This window comes from Coloeus monedula (genome assembly GCF_965178545.1).
Source record: "Coloeus monedula genome assembly, chromosome: 5".
Classification (NCBI taxonomy): Eukaryota; Metazoa; Chordata; class Aves; order Passeriformes; family Corvidae; genus Coloeus; species Coloeus monedula.
This window is the reverse complement of record NC_138785.1, coordinates 46,989,456-47,008,483: the sequence shown is the minus strand read 5'-3', so window position 1 is coordinate 47,008,483 and position 19,028 is coordinate 46,989,456. Positions and strand designations below refer to the sequence as shown.

General features: G+C 43.6%; 1 protein-coding gene across 1 annotated transcript in view; it reads left to right on the top strand.

The window, feature by feature from the left end:
* PAICS (phosphoribosylaminoimidazole carboxylase and phosphoribosylaminoimidazolesuccinocarboxamide synthase) overlaps positions 1–11,542 on the top strand; it is a gene marked incomplete at its 5' end in the record, with an annotated part of 41,450 nt that extends 29,908 nt beyond the window's left edge. Inside the window, 9 exons of the mRNA XM_082281987.1 lie at positions 388–1,391; positions 2,383–2,580; positions 5,143–5,321; positions 5,998–6,177; positions 6,267–6,380; positions 8,199–8,282; positions 8,386–8,566; positions 9,540–9,698; positions 10,363–11,542. Coding sequence (XP_082138113.1) covers positions 388–1,391; positions 2,383–2,580; positions 5,143–5,321; positions 5,998–6,177; positions 6,267–6,380; positions 8,199–8,282; positions 8,386–8,566; positions 9,540–9,698; positions 10,363–10,529 — 2,266 coding nt within the window. The 3' untranslated portion in view covers positions 10,530–11,542. The remainder of the gene's footprint in view (positions 1–387; positions 1,392–2,382; positions 2,581–5,142; positions 5,322–5,997; positions 6,178–6,266; positions 6,381–8,198; positions 8,283–8,385; positions 8,567–9,539; positions 9,699–10,362) is intronic.
* Positions 11,543–19,028: the final 7,486 nt, after the last annotated feature.

Here is a 19,028-nt window from a genome sequence, read left to right as displayed (position 1 = left end):
CAGGAATGTGTTTATTTAGCACACTTTTTGCAGCTGTGAAGTCAAGCATAGTAAAAAGGCTCAGTGTGTATGTGTACTACTAAACGAGGTTGTGCGTGTCTGACTGTGCAGGTGTTCCCACAAGGAGGATATCCCTTTCTGGCACGACTGAAAAAATGATTGATATATGTCAGTCCATAACATTATTATTTTGAATACTAACCAAGTGGAAGCTGAACCCAAACTTCATTCTGTAGCTCTGCATCCACATGGTTGACAGTAAATCAGGTCTGTTGCACATTGCCATAGACATGTCAGGTAGAAGTTTTATTGTACCATGGTGATAAATCTAAACCACTACCGCTAGCAGGAGCCTAAAAACGCTTAAGAACTGCTCTGTTTCGGTAGCGTCGGATTGTGTGATTTACACTTTAAGGTGAGCACCTCGAGAGTGACGGCCGGGCCTCGCCGCGACTCCGGCAGGAGGTCGCCTCTCGGCGTGGCTGGGACGGGGCGGCGGGCGCATCCCGCTGCGCGGGGCTCACCCCCCTGCCGCCCGGGGCTCATCCCGCCACCCGAGCGCATCCCCGCCGCCCCGGATACGGCCACGCCGCGGGCTCCGCGCAGGGACGTGCGAACGCCGGGGCCGGTGGCACAGCCCCGGCAGCGAGAGCGGATGCGACTCAAGCGAGATGCAGCCGAGGTCCAAAGGCGTTCGACAGCTGCTCCTTCGGCGGGACTGGCTCGGGAGGCAGGAGGCGGAGGGCTGTTCCTTGCGCTTCACCTCCGGGATGCTGCCAGGGCTCCCCGCCGAGGCGGAGCGGAAGGGACCGCTCGGGACGCTCCCCTCCCCTCCCAGCGCGCTCCCGCCGCCGGAGACCCGGGGCCCTCTAGGCTGCACGTGCCGCCGCAGGGCCCCGAGCAGCCGCCGCGGCCCGGCCCAACACCGAGCCGCGTCCGGGCGGCCCCGTCTGGGCACACCTCGGCCCCCGCGCCCCTCTTACCTGTGCTGCAGCCCCACCAGCCCCAGCGTGATCACATGGGGCACGTCCAGCTCCGTGGGCCACGCGCCGGAGGCGATGCAGCCGAACACGCCGCACTCCTCCCGGATGCCCAGCTCCTCCAGCTCCATGGCGCGGGCAGCACGTGGTGGCGCGGCGGCCCCGCTCCCGCTCCCAGTCCCAGTCCCGGCCGCACTCCAGCGGCTCCCGCGCGCTGCTGCCGGCGGCGCGCTCAGCCCACAACGCCGCTCCGCCCGGGGCTCCCGGTGGCCCGCCGGGCGCCTCCCGCCCTCATTTACATGCGGGGGGGCGACACCGCACCCCCGGCCCGCTCTACCGCCTCGCCCGGCCCCGCCTCCTCAGCTTCCACTGTGCCCCGCGACCCCACGGGGCGCGCCAGGCCGGGGGGATGTTTGCCCGCCGGGTGAGGTTGCGGAGGGCCGGGGGCCGGGCGCGGCGTGGCGCCCGCATTGGCCGGGCAGAGGGCCGGGGCCGTGTTTGCACGGGACGGGGGGGGGATGATGCTCCCGTCCGGGGTTCGCACGGGGGGCTCGGCGGGGCCGCCCCGCGGCGTAGGGCGGCGATTGGCGGGCGGTGTCGCTGCCCGCTGCCCGGGCTGCCCGCCCCTTCCGCCGGCCCCTTCTTACCCCGGCGGCTGAGCCCGCCGCGTGCGCTCAGGCTCTCTCCTGTGCTCTAGGTGCCCGCGCCCGCTCCCGCCGCAGCCATGGCCCCCGCAGCATCAGGTAACCGGGCGGCCGTCGGGGGTGGGTCGGTCGGTCGGAGGTGCTGCTCTCGGGGGGCCGGTGCCCGCTCAGCGGCTTGGGGTGTACGTGCTTGGGAACCAACTTTTTCCCCGTGTAGTTTTAATTTTTTTTTTTTTTCTCCCCCCTGTGGGTAGTCGCTCATGCCCGAGGGTGGGCACGGCTGTAGGAGAGGCGGCGAGGGGCAGCTTCAGGCGCAGGATGCTGGGGGCGGCAGCTGCCGCTCGTATTGCGGAGCTCCGGGATTGCCCCGAAGTTTGAAGAAAAAAAAAAAAAGAAGTGGCGGGGCTCTTGGCCGCCCCTCTCAGGCGGCAGCTCCCGGCTGCCCGGGGCGGTGGGGGGCCGGGGCACCGCCTCCGCCAGAGCTGCCCGGCTGCGGCCGGCGCGACCCCCGTGGCGCCGGGCAGAAGCCTTGAGCGGGGCTTTCGGCCTCGCTGCTTGGGGGAGCGTGGCCAAATCGGCCCGCGGGTCGGGGCTCAGCGAGCTCCTCGTGGTCAGGGACCGCAGCGCGGGGTCCTGCTGTATCCCCATGAACTCGAAGGGGGTGGCTTTGCCTGCGGAAGTAAACAAGCCTTTGCGAGGCAAAACTGACCTTTTTTTTTTGGTTTTTTTTTTTTGGTTTTTTTTTTTAATTCCTCTAGACCTGAAACTTGGCAAAAAAGTTAATGAAGGTAAAACGAAAGAAGTGTACGAGCTGCCAGATATCCCGGGATGTGTTCTCATGCAGTCAAAAGACCAAATAACGGCGGGAAATGCAGCCAGGAAGGACCGAATGGAAGGGAAGGCTGCCATTTCCAACACAACAACTAGCTGTGTGTTTCAGCTGCTTCAGGAAGCTGGTAAGTATTTTAAAGGTAGAGTGTATATGTCTATATGTTACAGACGTTATTACAAAACAGTATTGCTTTATAAAAGACTTTATCCTGCCTTGAGGTTCTGGTGGTTTTTTAGTCTCGTCTCTGTTAGTTTTTAATTATGTTTTTCTCCCTGGTACTTTAGAGCTGCGCGAGTGACTTGTTCGTTTGGAACATGAGAGTATCTGCAGTAACCTAGTGTTGGAGATAACTGCAATGTTTCTCCTGCTTGTTTGGACACGCCCCTAATCCCCTCCCCTCTGCTTTTGTTAGTTCTTCCATATCCTACACCTCCTTGCCTGTAACTCCGGGCTGGATGCATCTGCCTTGCTTTACTACATCTGCATGCATAGAACGCACTGCTAGCTAGTGGCACTACCAGACTTTGTCTAGGCTGTGTGAAATCTGTGTACGTAAGCTGAAACATAAAATTAGAGTGTTCCCCGCCCCCCTCCCCCCACCCCCAGTTGTGTGTTGTAGCAGCATAAACTTCCTGTAAGATTTGCCCCTAACATTTGCAAAGGACCACGTTGCTAAATACATTTATCAGTCTGTATTGAACGTATCAAGAGCTTAATCCTTACTTTAAAAGATTCAAAGTATTTCTGATGCTAGAAGTGAGCTTTCACGGGGCACATAACTAACTTGAGTCACTCAAGTAAGTTTTGCACTGCACTTCCAAAAATGGAGCCAGTAGCTTTGCTTTGAGAAAGCATTTTGAAGTGTCTTTGACTGAGTAGTTTGCAAGTTGCAAAGAGGAATTTGTGCTGGTGATGAGTCTGCTAACAGTACTAGAATACAAGGCACTAGTAAGCTTAGTTAAGACTGCTTATAGCTGTGTGCTCAGTATGCTTTGAAACATTCACACAGACTGCTTCAAGTACCAGCTGAGTTATTCTAGAATTGGTATTATCTGTTATAAGGTGTGGTGATAGCTCTCAAACTGTGAAGTCCTAGCATGTTTAATATGTGGGGAAGAGAAAGATGGTTTCTCTAGAGTTATTTGTCTCAGCCCGTATTTTAAGAATTGCTTACACAGAAATATGTTTCAAGTAATTCAGTGTAATCCTGAGTCACTGGCTTTCTTGGGAAGCCTGTAGTGCATACAGTACTAAGAAGCCTCCTAGGTATTTGACTATATTTGCAGCTGATTAAAACTTATAGTTTTCATTAAGGAAGAGTTAGTGAGATGTTTTGCCTAATTCTTGAATGGCAGTAGTTAAGATAACAATTAAAATACTTCATACCCTACAGACTGTGCACTTTTAACATGAAGAAGCCATTCTGTTGACCTCTCAAAAATCTGTGCGTGGCTTGTACCCATAACTTCCACAGGTGCCATGGAAAAACATGCAGAGTAAACTGCAGCTGCATTTTAAAGCAACTAAAGAACTTTCAGGGTTCTTCTCCAGTTTCCTTATTTGAGTGGTGTAAATGCAGATAGTGGGAATGCCTGATTGTAGAGGTAGTTTGTTTGCCTTGCGCAACTCTTCTTTACCTCCTCTTTCAGATGTGATGATTTACAAAGTTCTGTTAAAGTTTCTCTCTCTTTTATAATAGAGCTAATGTCAGCCCAGCAAAAGCACACATCTGCACTGATGAAAAATGTAGTAGTGAACCAGACAGGGGCCTTAATGTGCAGCTGATTATTTAAATCCTTCTGCCTTTGAAGGAAATGCACCAAACTTTTGAAGAGTCAGTGTTCATACTACATTTTAAGACTTCTTGTTTCTTCCTTTATGGTTCTGGAAGTGGAATGGAATAGAACTGCTTGGTTTGACTGAGTGCAGCTCCTTTGCCTTCTTGTCCTGACAGATGCCGATTGGGCTTGGCAGTTGTCTTGCCCTGGCTGGGGAGAAAGGTGGGACTTTCCTCAAGAGTGAAATTGGAAAAAGAGCCATTTTGCACTTGGAGTGCTAATCTGCATGTTGGCTGTCCCTGTTTAATGTGGGGTCAGTAATCTACAATTATGTAGGAAGGTTGACTTGTTGCAGCAGGTTTGAGTGCACATGCTTCTGAATCTTACTGTCTTTTGCCTAAAAAATCACCAAGATCTAGTGTCCTAAATAACTTAGTTTGTGATGAAAGGGACAGCAAAGCCATTCTCTCTTCCCCATCTGCTTTTATGAAGCAAAGTAGTGAAGACTGCTGTGCTCTGTTACTCCTTTGAAAGGCTCCAATTACTGTTTGATCTATAATGAATCTTTCACCAGAGTATGGTTAGGTACTTGGTTACTGCTAATTTATTTTTTAAACAAGCAAAAACGTTGTGAAGGATAGATTATGGCTCTGTGAACAAAATTAGGATTTCTGAGTTACAAGTGAGAGTTGTATGATAAAATTGGCAAAACTAATGACTTGTGGAAGATAACTGTCTTTTGCAAGGCTGGAGTGGGCTTAAAACACCCTGAAGAGATTCAGTGTGTCCTGTAAGTCCAGGGAAGAACAAGATTCAGGTGTGCTTTAAAAATTAAAGATGTTTGTGACTACTGTTTTAACTGTAGAGTGTGCCTACTAGTGGAACTAAGTTGCCGTCTTTATATTTAGGAATCAAAACAGCTTTTGTCAGGAAACAGAGTGACACAGCATTCATAGCAGCTCACTGTGAAATGATCCCAATTGAATGGGTGTGCAGAAGAATTGCTACTGGCTCCTTCCTCAAGAGAAACCCTGGTGTCAAAGAAGGATATAAGTTTTACCCACCCAAAATTGAGATGTTTTACAAGGTAAGTTTCCTTTCCTGTGATGTTAATCAAATTTAAGCAGAGCTAGAACTCTGTATTATCTCCTTTAAAATGCTGACAGATAAAGCAAGTATGCTAATGGCTGAGCAGTCCTTTCAGTATCACTAGTTTGCCACCCTAATGTCTTCTTGCATTCTTGTCCAGCAGCTCTTTTGTCCAAAGTGCATACAGTACTGGCTTACAGCACAATCAAAGAATTATAAGCCAAACTGTACTTGAAAATAGAAAAATGTAGGTATAAGGGCTTTTTAGGCATAAGCTTAATGCATCAGTTGAAACAGATGTGTTGATATAGTTGAAGAAATGAAAATAAACTACTTGCATGGTGAGGGTAAGTAGCTAGCTAGTCATTTAGGATTCTGAACTCCTTTGGGAATGTGTGCTGAAAAATATATCTGGTGAATTGTAATCTAAAAAAAAAAAAAAAGTGGTGTTTGTGGTATACCCTGTCACTCTTAAAGATGGTCAGGTGTTACAGCAAGTGTTTTCAATGTTACTGTCATTTTTTTTAATGCTAATCATAAAATACTAGTTTGAAGCCTGTATTTGTTACTTGAAAAAAAAAAAGCCCACACAAAACCTTGCATCATTTAATGGTTATTTTCCTCTTATAGCAAGCTTAAATTACATGATGTATTTGTTCTGGTTTTCTTAACAGGATGATGCTAATAATGATCCACAGTGGTCTGAGGAGCAAATAATTGAAGCAAAATTCTGTTTTGCTGGACTTACTATTGGCCAGACTGAAGTGGATATTATGTCTCGTTCTACTCAAGCCATTTTTGAGATCCTGGAAAAAGCATGGCAGCCCCAAAACTGCACTCTTGTAGACCTGAAGGTATAAGCATCTAATTTCTCATGATCTGGTTTTGACAGGAAAAATATCACTATGTAATTACTAAAATAGGATTCTTACTGTCTTTTTAGATTGAATTTGGTGTTAATGTGCTGACAAAAGAAATTGTTCTTGCTGATGTCATTGACAATGATTCATGGAGACTGTGGCCAGGAGGAGACAGAAGCCAGCAGAAGGACAAACAGGTGGTGCTTTAATCTTTACCTTCTAAGTGAGCAGGGGAGAAGAATGAAAAAAGTAAACCCTACAGTTTTACATCTGCTTTCAGAGTGGCTTTTCTATATAGTCTTATCTTGTTACAGAGTAGTTTGTATGGTACCTCACGTCCAAGCCTGTTCTCATTAAATAGTTTATCTGGTTTATGGTAGAAAAAAAATCTTATGTGTCTATCTTCAGCTGGAATACCCAACAGCACTATTGACTGGAGCTATCATAATGAAGTGTAGGGTTTCCAGGAATGGCTGGGATTTCTGACTTGTGCAGATAATAATAAAATAGTTGCATAACAGATCAGTGAGAAGAATAGAAGCTTTGATTCCCAGGTCTGCCTCCAAGTTTCTCAGTTTATTCAGAGGGGTATCCTCTACTAGTAGAGATCTGGCGATACTTAGGAGGCAACTGCAGTGAGGATGCTTTTCTTTGTTATTTATTTTGGTTAACCATGAATTCAATAATCTTGCCTCCAAAAGTGTTACTAATAGACTGGGCCCACATATGAGGCCTGCAAACAAGTTTGAAACAGAACTTGTCCGATATTTAAACTTACAGCATTTATATTTCTCAAATATCTCTGAATTACCAGATGAGTAGTTATGAAAGAGCTGGTTTGGGAATGCTGCTGCCAGGAATTTGTCATGGTTGTTGAGACTAGTAACAGAGACCCTATGAGAGAAAGTGTTGTAAGCCACAGGGGAAGATTTCAAGGTGTTTGTGGGAGGAAGAGTATTAATTTTAAATTGGGAAGCGGAGTTGCGCTGTTGTTTACTTGACCTGAATTATGAAGTAGTACGCTTGAGTGAATTGCTCTGACAGTCCCCTAAAATAAGGTACATGGTAACATCATGTAGAACCTTGGTTGGCTAGTACAGTGCTACTGCAGGCAGTCATGTCATTATAAATCCTATTTTAAAGAAGTTGTATGTTTTTTCTTAAATTTTCCCTGTGGAAAGCTTCCAAAACCTTAATAACCCTTGTGGCTGAAAATCTTTTGTGTTGTAAATGGCCATAAATTGCAATGTAGAAGGTTGTTTATTCCTGGAATTGCTAGAAACTGTGTCAATATTTCATTTAGGGTATAATAATAATTCTTATTACTTATGGTAGCAAAATTAGTCTTTTGTGTACCCATACCACATTAACTTCATCTGCTGGTTTTGGCTGGGGTAGGGTTATTTTTCCTGACAATGGCCAGTGTAGGGCTGTGTTTTGGATTTGTGCTGAACACAAGGTTGATAATAAAAAGATGTTTCTGTTATTGCTGAGCAGGGCTTACATAGAGCTAAGGCCTTTTCTGCTTTTGGTACTGCCACACTGGTGAGGAAGTTGGGGGGGGGATGCATGGGAGGCTGGGAGGAGACACAGCTGGGACAGGTGACCCCAACTGACCAAAGGCGCATTCCAGACCTTGTGGTATCATGTTCAGTTTATAACGGCGGGGGTGAAGGAGGAAGCAGTGGTGGGGAGACGGGAGATGTTTAGAGCTGATGGCGTTTGTCTTCCCAAGTCACCATTATGTGCGATGGGGCCCTGCTGTCCTGGAGATGGCTGAACACCTGCCTGCCTGTGGGAAGCAGTGAATGAATGCCTTGTTTTGTTCTGCTTGTGTGTGCAGATTTTGCTTTGCCTAGTAAACTCTTCGTTGCAACCCGTGAGTTTTCTCACTTTCACCTTTCAGATTCTCTCCCTGATCTCTGGCGGGGGAGCGAGTGAGAGGCTGTGTGGGGCTTGGTTGCTGGCTGGGGTTAAACCACAACACTTCACTGCTTTTATTTTCCTCTTTTCAGTCCTATCGGGACCTGAAAGAAGTGACTCCTGAAGCACTGCAAATGGTTAAGAGAAACTTTGAATGGGTTTCAGAAAGAGTGGAGGTACCTGTTTTTATGAACAACACATCTAGACTTTGATAACTGAATGCCTTCAGTTCTGTTGACTGCTTTTATTTCCCTCTTCCCTCTCCACGCTTTTCCCTAGTTGCTTCTAAAAACAAAGAGCCAAGGTAGAGTTGTGGTGTTAATGGGATCTTCTTCTGACCTCAGTCACTGTGAAAAAATAAAAAAGGCATGTGCAACCTTTGGAATTCCTTGTGAATTAAGAGTGACCTCTGCTCACAAAGGGCCAGATGAAACCCTGAGGATCAAAGCAGAATATGAAGGTAAATGCCAAGAAATACTGATTTGGATTGACACAGCGTCATGTTTCAGAATGACTTGGCAACTTAAAAGATTTATGTGGGATTTTTCCATTTTTTGTTAAACAGAACACCAAGCTGTTAAAATTCTGTTTCACACTTGCTAGTAGCATGACTGCTCTAAGTAATTTTGGAGTAATGTATTGTCCTACTGCCCAGCCACAACTGCCATTACTTGGAAGTCTAACCTCTGCTTTTTTCCCAGTACTAGAACTGCTTTCCCCAAGCCTTGATCATGTTAATAGATTTATTGTAGCATCTTGCTGGTGATGCCAGCCTTTCTGAAACTAGAACAGTTTCTCTAGCTGACTCAATATTCTTATGTGTTATATTAGGCAGATGTTGCTCCCCACTGTGTTCAACTTTTGTTTGATGAAAATGTTCTTGCTTATTACTTTAGATGCCATGAGAAGAAGATACTTGCTTTAAATTACTCTTTGCCAAGAAAGCTTAACATCTCTTCAAAATTGTTTATAGCCTAGCAGAGGAGATACAGGAATTATTTATTTTTGTGGGAGTATACACATTCTACATATACCATTCTACTTGGTGAAACTACGGATGTGGTAACCATAGTTAAAACATTCACCTTGAGGTGAACTGTTTCAGATTTAAGGAGAGCAACACTTAAAGATGCCAGAGGTTTAATGGCAATGTTCTCTACAAAGCTAAGCATCTCTTCCTCTGATGCTAAGACTTCCCCTCAGAGTAAGAAATCCAAATTTCAGCTATGCTAAACAGTAGCTGGGATTTAAGGATGTAAGATTTCTTAGACGATATTTCTGTAAAGGAGGAAGTTGGATACAAAATTTTAGTGCAATGTAATGAATTTGAAGAGGTAACTGCAAACACAATTGTGAACTCTAAAGTTCCCATGAAAGCTAGTTGTAGAGAACAAGGTGGATTGCTTATCTCTGAATGTCTTCCTTCCCACCAGGAGATGGAATCCCAACAGTGTTTGTTGCAGTAGCTGGCAGAAGCAATGGTTTGGGGCCAGTAATGTCTGGTAACACTGCTTACCCAGTTGTCAACTGCCCTCCACTCTCAGCTGACTGGGGTACTCAGGATGTGTGGTCCTCTCTCAGACTACCCAGTGGTAAGATGATCTTCACCTTACGCTCTTGTTCTGATCTAGTTCTGTTTTGTTGTTGTTCTTGTACACACACGGGGCAAAGCACTGGAAAAGCAGCTGGATCAGTACCAAGCAAAGTCTGTGGAATTAAGTCACATACAGTCTGATTTCTTAATGGGAGAAAGCCCAATAGCGCAAAGAATAAATAGGAGTAATCTTTTAAAAAAGTAAACCTTGGCTTATCCTTGCTAAATGTTTCATTTTGAAATTAAAAATAATATTAATGGGAATTTAAATGATTTAATTTTGATGCATTTTCCTTATGATCAAAGATCAAATAGTATCTTTCTCAACAATCAGTGTAGGTAAGACCTCAACTAACTATTAATTCAGGGCATTTTTACCTGTATGATTTTTAATTTTGTTAGTAACTTGAGTAGAGGCCCAGAAGTCTGTTCCCTCTGTATAAGGGAGTCATTTGCATGATGATAAATCATGGCTTTTGGTTTAAAGTGCCACAAGGCAGTCATATTAGAAGTAATGGAAAATGTGATGCTTCAGTGGCTTTAAAACTGAATCATGTGGCTCCTGGCGGTTAAAACAAGCCTTGTCTTAAATTATTCTTCAGAGAAAATGTTTTGTTTGACTATAAACTATGCTTTAGTAAGTGGCATTTTCTTCTCTGCAGGTCTTAGCTGTCCTACTACTCTGTCACCTGAAGCAGCTGCCCAGTTTGCGGCCCAGATATTTGGGTTAAACAACCATTTAGTGTGGGCCAAACTGCGATCAAACCTGTTGAACACCTGGATCTCCTTGAAGCAGGCTGACAAAAAACTTAGAGAATGCTCCTTGTAAGTCACACTAACAAGTAACTATTATTGGTTACGCAGTGATAATGGCGTGTGCGTATTCATTCATGTTAGGATTTACCCTTGGATGAGCTCAAAAAGTCCTGCATCATTTCTTGCAGAAGAAAGCATTGTTAGAGCAGAAGAGGAAGTCTGTTGTGTAGTCATCCTTCCCTTGTGTATTTTTTTAATATAACAACTAAATAGAGATGGGGAAGTAGTATTTTAGGTATGTCTTTCTGTTGCTCCAGAATGGTGCTGTTCTGCTTTTAGTCTATCCTGTTAACTACTATGTCAAGAGAATGATTTGGTGTGATCTAAATAGAGTTCAACTAGTCTTCTGCATTTCTGTAACAGTAACATTCTCCCATAGTATTAATGTATGTCTTGAACCTTATTAACTGAACTGGACTGCTGCCTAAAGCCAGTGTTGATGGTGTTCCTGCTTGCAATGATGGCATGCTTTCTTTAGCAATAAAATGGCAATATATGCTGTATTAATAGGAAAAGTGTGGAAAAATGTTTAAAGAGCCTGAAATAAATACATGCCTTATTTTAAAAAATGTATATACATACACATATCTTTTTAAAAAATGTGTGTGTATATTTACCCCATTGATATCTTTTGGGATGATGTGATGAAATTGACACCAATTTGCTTGTTCATAACAAGCTATAAATACAAATGGCTTGAGTGGCCTGTAACTTGGCTTGTTGCCCGTTTGCTCTAACTCTTGCCTAGTCCAGGCTTTGTCCTTTTAAATACTAGGCAGATCTACCTTCAGTAGTCTTATAGGGCCTGTGTGGTGATGTTGGACTGTCTTCATACACTTCAATAACTGTAGCTATTCTATGTCTGTATTTCCTCGCTCTGTTTCTGTGGAAATTTTACTGAACTGAACAGGGGAACAAATAATAAAGCAACAAACCACTGGGGGGAAATCTAAGCATGACTTTCTTGTCTTTGCACACACTGGTCTCCTGAGTAGGTAAGATTCTAACAAATATGCAATTACTCAAAATATGTAACACCTATGCTTTTACAATTATAAATAAACTATTGAATGCAAATCTGCTTCATGGAGATTTATTAAGTACACTCAAAAGTAGCTATGAGCTGTGCTATGTAACTTCAGGACCTCAAATTAGGTAATAATCTTGTAAGAAGCTTATGCACTAAAACCTGCATGGAACACAATTAGGTGACAGTCTTCTGGAAGCTACTCTGCTACTTGATTGTCTCAGGAGTGTTGCTTTGTTCCTGAAGTACTCCTCTGTGATGGTGTGGTAGGTCAGGCTTACCTTGTAGTGTAACTGGATTAAATGATGCTGCTGGCCTTCACAGGCACTGACCATATCTTGTGTATCTGTATAGAAGAGCTCTAAGCAGTGTTCTCTTGAATGCAACAGCTTAAAATTGGTCAAAGCTTACCCTAAAGTAAAAGAACTGTAACTCTTTTCTTAAGCTCTAGGGCTTAAGAATTAGGGCTTCTAATGAATCTCTAAATGAAATATCAATAATTATGAGGATTAGTGAAGAACAAAGAAGCTGAAATTCCTTTGTGGCAGGATCTGGATGAGGGCATTTAGTCTAGCAGAAAATTTGCAAATAACATCAAGTTGTGTTGGCATGGTGATCCACTGGAGGGTAGGGAGGGCTCTGCAGAGGGGTCTGGATAGGCTGGATTGATGGGCTGGGGCCAGTGGTATGAGGGTTCAGCAAGACAAAGTGCTGGCTCCTGTATTTTGGCCATGCTAACCCCAGGCAGCACTACAAGCTGGGGGCAGAATGGCTGGAAAGCTAGCCAGTGGAAAAGGACCTGGGGGTGCTAGTCAACAGCAGCTGAACATGAGCCAGCTGTGCCCAGGTGGCCAAGAAGTCTAGTGGCATCCTGGCCTATCAGCAATGGTGTAAGCAGTAGTAAGTAAGGGTGGGGAACTGATGATCCTCCTGCACTGGTGTGGCTGCAGCTTGAAGGCCGTGTCCAGTTCTGGGCCCCTCACTTTAAAAAGGACATGGAGATACTGGCACATGTCCAGTGGAGGGCAACAAGGCTCATGAAGGGTCTAGAAAACATGTCCCGTGAGGAACAGCTGAGGGAGCTGGGTTTGTTTACCCTGGAGAAGGCTCAGGGAGGACCTCACTGCTCTCTTCAACTCACTGAAAGGAGGCTGTAGTGAGGAGGGCTTCGGTCTCTCCTGCTGTGCCTGCAGTGAGAGGACCAGAGGAAATGGGCTAAAGCTGAGATGGGGAGATTCGGGTCAGATGCTAGAATTTCTTTTTCACTGTTAGTGTTGTCAGGCATTGGAATAGGTTGCCTGGGGTCGTGGAGTCACCATCCATGGAGTTGTTCAAAGCTGTCTGGATTTGGTTCTGAGTGATAAGGTTTAGTGCTTTAGGGTTACAGTGATAGTGCTGGGTGGATGGTTTGACTTGATGATCTTAAGGGTCTCTTCCAACCTTGATGATTCTATGATTCTGTACTGTATCTGTGGAAGCACTGACTTTGAAGTAAAGATCCTCAAGACTGGGGCATTTTTTTAGCAAACTATTTACTGAGTTAGTACATGCCTGCACAGTTGCTGAGGCACATCTGAAAGCATGCTGTCAGCCAGCTCTCCTGACAAGACAGTGATATTAACTTCAACTAGCAGAAGAATTAATGGGGGAAGAGTCCTTGCTCTTTTGTTGGCTTGGGTGAGTGAATTGGATCATCTTGTAATGAGACAAGCACCAGAGCCAACAACTGCAAAGGCGATTGCAGCATTTCTTCCTCCTGGTGGCAGCAGTCTGCTCACTCAGATGCATAATACACAACCTGAGGGTTAAGTTACACAACAGGTGAAGGTGTCATTTCCTACTGGGCCCTACCCAGCACTACACTGGGTGTTGGCTCTGATGGGTAATCAACCTGACAAGCTTACTAGTCACCTGGCCACCCTAGCACCATGCTGAGATAGACAACTACGCTGGTGTCTCTTCAACCCAGAGTGCTGTGCTGTCTGTAGTCTTGCCCTATGCAATAAAAATTATTAATAGATGATGATTTGAGCATTAACACCTGAAATACTGTTTGGTCTCTAGTTAGTTTTCTCAAATTACTGTCACCCTGATTATACTAACTTCATTTGTAAAATTATGGCAATTTACATTGGGCATTAGCATGTTAAATGGTTTAGTTGCCATACAGATGGTCATTCTTTTGGATGGGGTGGGTAATGTTTGGGGGGTTTTTGTGCAGTCTGTATTGAACTCTCAGATGCAAATCCTTGCTTGAGGAGTTGTCTTGCAAAGAAGCACTAAGACACAGCAGCTGACATTAACAGTGTGTTGCTGTGATTAGCAGACAAAACCTGCGTAAGTCTGTCATATCTGCAAGGACTTTCTGTAGCTGCCCTAAAGGCCAGCTGCCCTAAAGGTCAGCTGTTTAGTTTAGCTGAAACTTCTTCACAAAGCTTTTAATGTGAAATGAAAATACTTCCCCTTGCTTCATCACTCCAACTATTACATTGATGCAATAGACTAAAAATTGCTCCAGTAGCACTTGTGCTATTTTGGTCCAATTTTAAAAACAATCCTAACAAATTCTTAAATAAGAAAGTGATTTTATCTTCACAGAAACTATTACATAGAGCAGTTAATGAAGTTTATTTGTATTTGGTAAATTGAGTTGGAATACCTGTAATGAAAGTCTTTTAAGCACCTGCTGTGGAACCTAGGACACTGAATTAGATCATGTCCTAGTTAGCAGTTACCTGCTTAACAGTGTATGTTCTTTCAAGATACCAGCAAAGAACTGTTTGGACTTAGCAGAGGGAAGTGTTGAGGGCAGAACTTCTTTTACATGCTTCAGGTACAGGTGAGTGGCACCTGATGCTCAGCCTCACTAACATCATTTAATTTCCACAAAATGCCAACCCCCAAAAAACCCCATTTTGTAAAATGAGGGAAAAATCAGTCATGGCTGCCACAGGTTTGCTCTCCATCCACGACTCAAAGGTTAAAGCATCTGTGCAGAACACTGAAGGTATGGTTTTAGTATCTGCTGCCTGTGGGGAACTGTGAAAGTGAACTGAAGGCCTAGGAGAGGATGCGAGTTAAGACTTCTTGGGGATGGCGTTAAGGCAGTCCCTTTTTAAAGTAATTCATACCCAAAGTAAAATCATGATTGTTCCTTCACTGGAGTGGGCATTTGGACCTTTTTTTACAGGCTCAGTGATTTCTTTAGCACTGCAACTTAATTGTGAAACAGTGGTGGAAATTCTGAGCCATGGTTTAAAATCAAATCAGAGGTGCCAGCTGCACTGTATTTGGATTGTGTTGCAGTTGGCATAGCCTATGCATGTTCAGATGACACTTCCTGTTCAAAACTTCCAAAAGCTTACACATGAGAACGATCAGTTTCTGGCCTCAAGCAAAAATAAAGTATAAATGTTGTTGGAACACTCAAAGCTTGTTTCAAAGTATGTACTAGAGGAGAAAGTAATAAAAGTTTAATCAAGGGTTAATTAAAAAAAAAAAAACAACAAAAAAACCCCCAAAACAACGAGACCCCCAACACAAACTCAGAATTTCCTGCAGAGCTTAAGTGCCTCTAGAATTGTATTGCAGTCCTAGTTCCCAAATCCCTGTTCCATTTGTGATCTAAATGTGTGCATTCAAAGCTTCTCACTGCTGCTGTGCAATGGCTACCTTGGTGAGAGGGACCTGAAGCCACTTAAGCATCTCCTGTTGCACTTTTACAGAAGCATTTTAGATCTTACAGAGCAAAACAGCCTCTTACCAATCAGCCTTATCTGGAAACACAAAGTGTTCCAGTTGGAACCTCGAAGCACATCTATCCACACAAAACCTAACATGCACTCTGCATGTTAAAACAGCCACCCTCGTTATAAGCAATTTGATCCCCTTTCTACTGGAAGAAAGGACAAAACTTCACCTTTCCCTCAGTTCTTGGAAGAGTGCTTTAACCACCACAGGCATGCAGAGATCTGTGGGAAGGCAAGATCTTGATCTCCCCTTTTCCCCCCACACTGTCTCAGTTTGTTTCCTTAAATAACTGCAACAGAGCTTGCCTCTAGAGCTTTGGGTTTCTGCGTTGGCAGTCTCATAGCAGGCCACAGACAGGTCCTGTTATCTTTCTTCTGTATGAATATGATGACTATGAAATGTCAGTTCAGCTACAGTGGGGAACTTTCCACAGGATTTACTTACTGAAGAGTATTCGCTGAGTGCAAAGGCGATCTTAGACAGATTTGTTGTTCCCTGTAGGAGGTAAAATTCAAAACTTCTTTAGGAAGGAATGAAGATGTATTTGCACAGAAGTTGGTAAAAGAATGAACTGTAACAGCTTTTCTCTCTCTCTCCCGTTCCGATGACAGATGTCATCACCAGTAGGAGGATATCTTCACAGAAAAATAGTACAGCAAACAAGCTGCCAGAAGCTCAACAGATGCTTGTGAATATCAAGCATTAAGTACAAGTCTTTTTCAACGACAGCTTTTCACAGAAAAGAATGGGCTGTCGTTCACTTGGTGCTTCTCAGACTCCATGATTTCATCCAGCAGGCAGCTGAAGCATCTGGAGAACAGGTCTGATACACTGGCAGGGAAAGAGGATGGGCTGTGGCCCCCGCAAGGAACCCTCAGTTGTAACTGAGTGAGATCTGATGCAATAAGGGAAACATGAAAAAGAAGGAAAAAACCAAGGAAAGAAAGAAACATTGCCCCTCCCCTTACAGCACTGCCAGGGAGAAGCTAGTAGCCCACTTTGCCAAGCCCCTCCTATAGCTCTTTATGCTGATAAAAACATTCTGAGCTGACAGACCAGAAAGCTCTTGAGCACAAGGAACCAAAACACACTCAAATAGATAATATAATTAAGATGCCAAGCTCCAGAGAATTTGTTTGGATTGGAAAGTGACTGTATTTGTCTAAATATGGCACAGCCTCCAGTTTCCCATTACATCACTTCCCTTTTCTAACACTAAACATCTACTAAATGGCCAGTTTCATAGCTAGTACAGGTCCATATTCAAAATGCTTTAGAAGTTATTTCCAATATAGGACATCTTTCCAACTTACTTACCAAACAAAACCAAACCCCTCAACTGGAATTGTAGACTTCTTTACCAACTTTCTTTTTAACACTCAAAACATTTTTTCCTAGAGAGCCTGTCACATCCTCATAGGCATTTCTGACTCCAATTTAACTATCCAGAGTGCAATTTTTTTTTTTTATCCACACTGTAATTCTGCTATTGGTCTTTGCTCGTAAAAGCAGTTGCAGTCATGAGAGTAGAGGAAAGCATAACTTCACAAAAATCAAGACTCAGTGGACTGTTTTGTTTTGGTAAAGGCCTTAGAATATCTTAAATCCTATGACTAAACTTTACAGCTTTAGGTTTTTTGGCTTTTTTATTGTAGAAAAGCACATAAATGAAAGGATAATAGACAGATTTCAGCATGATACCATGGATACTATCTTCCTTAAACAGAAGTAGTTTCTGGAAAACCTTCTTCCCATTATGAATCCAGTTGTAGATATCCAGGTTTTTACAATCAAAGTCAGTATTGAAAAAACATCTCAGCCTTGGTGAGGTGCAGGCCAGGCAGATATGGTTTGTCTACTCCTCCTCAGAGTACTCAAAAGACAACCATTCTGGGAACTGTCCTTGCCTCAATGTCAAGTGAGCAGAGCCTGGTACTGTGGGGCTCCCCCATGCTGTTTTCCAGGACTCAGCTGTGCCAGGTAACTCTACCCTGTTTCATCTGTCATTTATGCAAGTGAGCCTAAAGCACAATTTGAGTATCTAGCAGGTATTTAGCCCACCCCACACATACTGATGCAGAGCTCAAAGGAATGGGGTTAGATCACTTAAAAAACCAAAAAGATGACACAAGTTTTGTAAGCATTTAGCAATGTTTGAATCTGGCCTCATCTTTCATGGGGTTCAGAACAAACATCCTTCTATGAATGTTCTAACATCACTTCAAGTTTCTCTCCCATCAACATATCTTACAGTCATTTTTGCACATTTTCCTTAAAGAAACTTAGGGCCAGTAAAAGGCCCACACAGAAACGATTTACTAGAATGAATGTGACAAATATTTGCCAATTGCCAAAAGAAAAATCAAGTTAGATGGAGAAACATGAAGTTGCCATTTCATACCGAGAAAGCTGAAGTTTCTAAACCGAACATTCATCAGTGCTCATCCAGGGCAGCAAGCTGTTACAAGAAATGATGTTTGGTAGGAGTAAAAGGCTAGAGGTGAATATTAATCATAAATTAAGAATTTCAGTGAGATCTCTGGCCATAATTTAACAAAACTGGGAAGAGATCCTTGCCAGGAAGGTTTGAAAAATACACATCACTTCCAGGCAGATACTTCTGAGTATGGTGACTCTATCCCACCATGCTGGAAGTTTATGAGCTCTCTCATATTAACATACACGCACATCTGATTCACTGTATAGCTATTTATGGATCACTAATCCTTTGAGACACATCTAGTTTTGTTCTCATGATTACATAAAGAACATTTCTACATCAACTTGTCAATCTTATGACTGAACAAAGAAGGCACAATATCATACATAAGGTGCCCCAACAACACTTGAGAGTAGCTCTTGTTGGCTGGTCCAGGAGTGCTGCCCAGCAAAGAAGACTCCCTTAAATCTGACAGAAAATGAAACATTGACTATTCTGTTGACTGTTGCTCATCATCAGGCAAGACTAATCATTAATGGTGTTGTACCTTGCCTACAAAGGAAGTCAGTGCCTACAAAGGAATTGAGTGCCTAAAAAGGAAGTCCTCTTTTCCCTTTCGCTCATCTAGATCCCTTGCATTTCATTCAGGCTTAATTACATTGATTTTGAACCTTACTGTAATAATGTAAGGTGATCAAACTTTGTCCTTGGCCAATTGTTCGATAGCTAAAGAAGCCGTGCTGTGTGATGGGGAAGGGGAGGGGAAGAAAATTTAAAAAATAACTGTAAGAATAACAAAGAACTCCCCAAATTCAAAATACAATGTACAAAGTACAGCATGGTACTCTCTCCAACCTATTTACTGAAAGGGTTTTGCAAACATTCAGTTGAGTTTGTTGTTCTGCCCCACTGTAACTGCACAAAGCAACAAAATCTGGTACACAAAATATTCACTAAAAAAATTCCAATATGAGAAACCTCTTAAAAATCTTTCATCCCCATTCTCCATTTTCTATCATTCCCAAGAGCACCTAGAATAATCGCATCTGTGGAATGGTTACTCAAGAGTAGTACTTATAATCAACCTTAAAGCAGCATTTGTTAAACACAGTAACTTTGCTTTTCATATTGTTGTTGTTTTTTTTCAATAAAGTTTTGCCTTATATAGTTTATACATTCCAGAAGTAAAACTCCTTTAAGGACAGGACAGTGCAACCCAATTGATACTTGCATTTTTACTGTATTAAAAAGTCATGGGAGCATATAAAGACACTTAAAAGCCACATCTTTCAGCA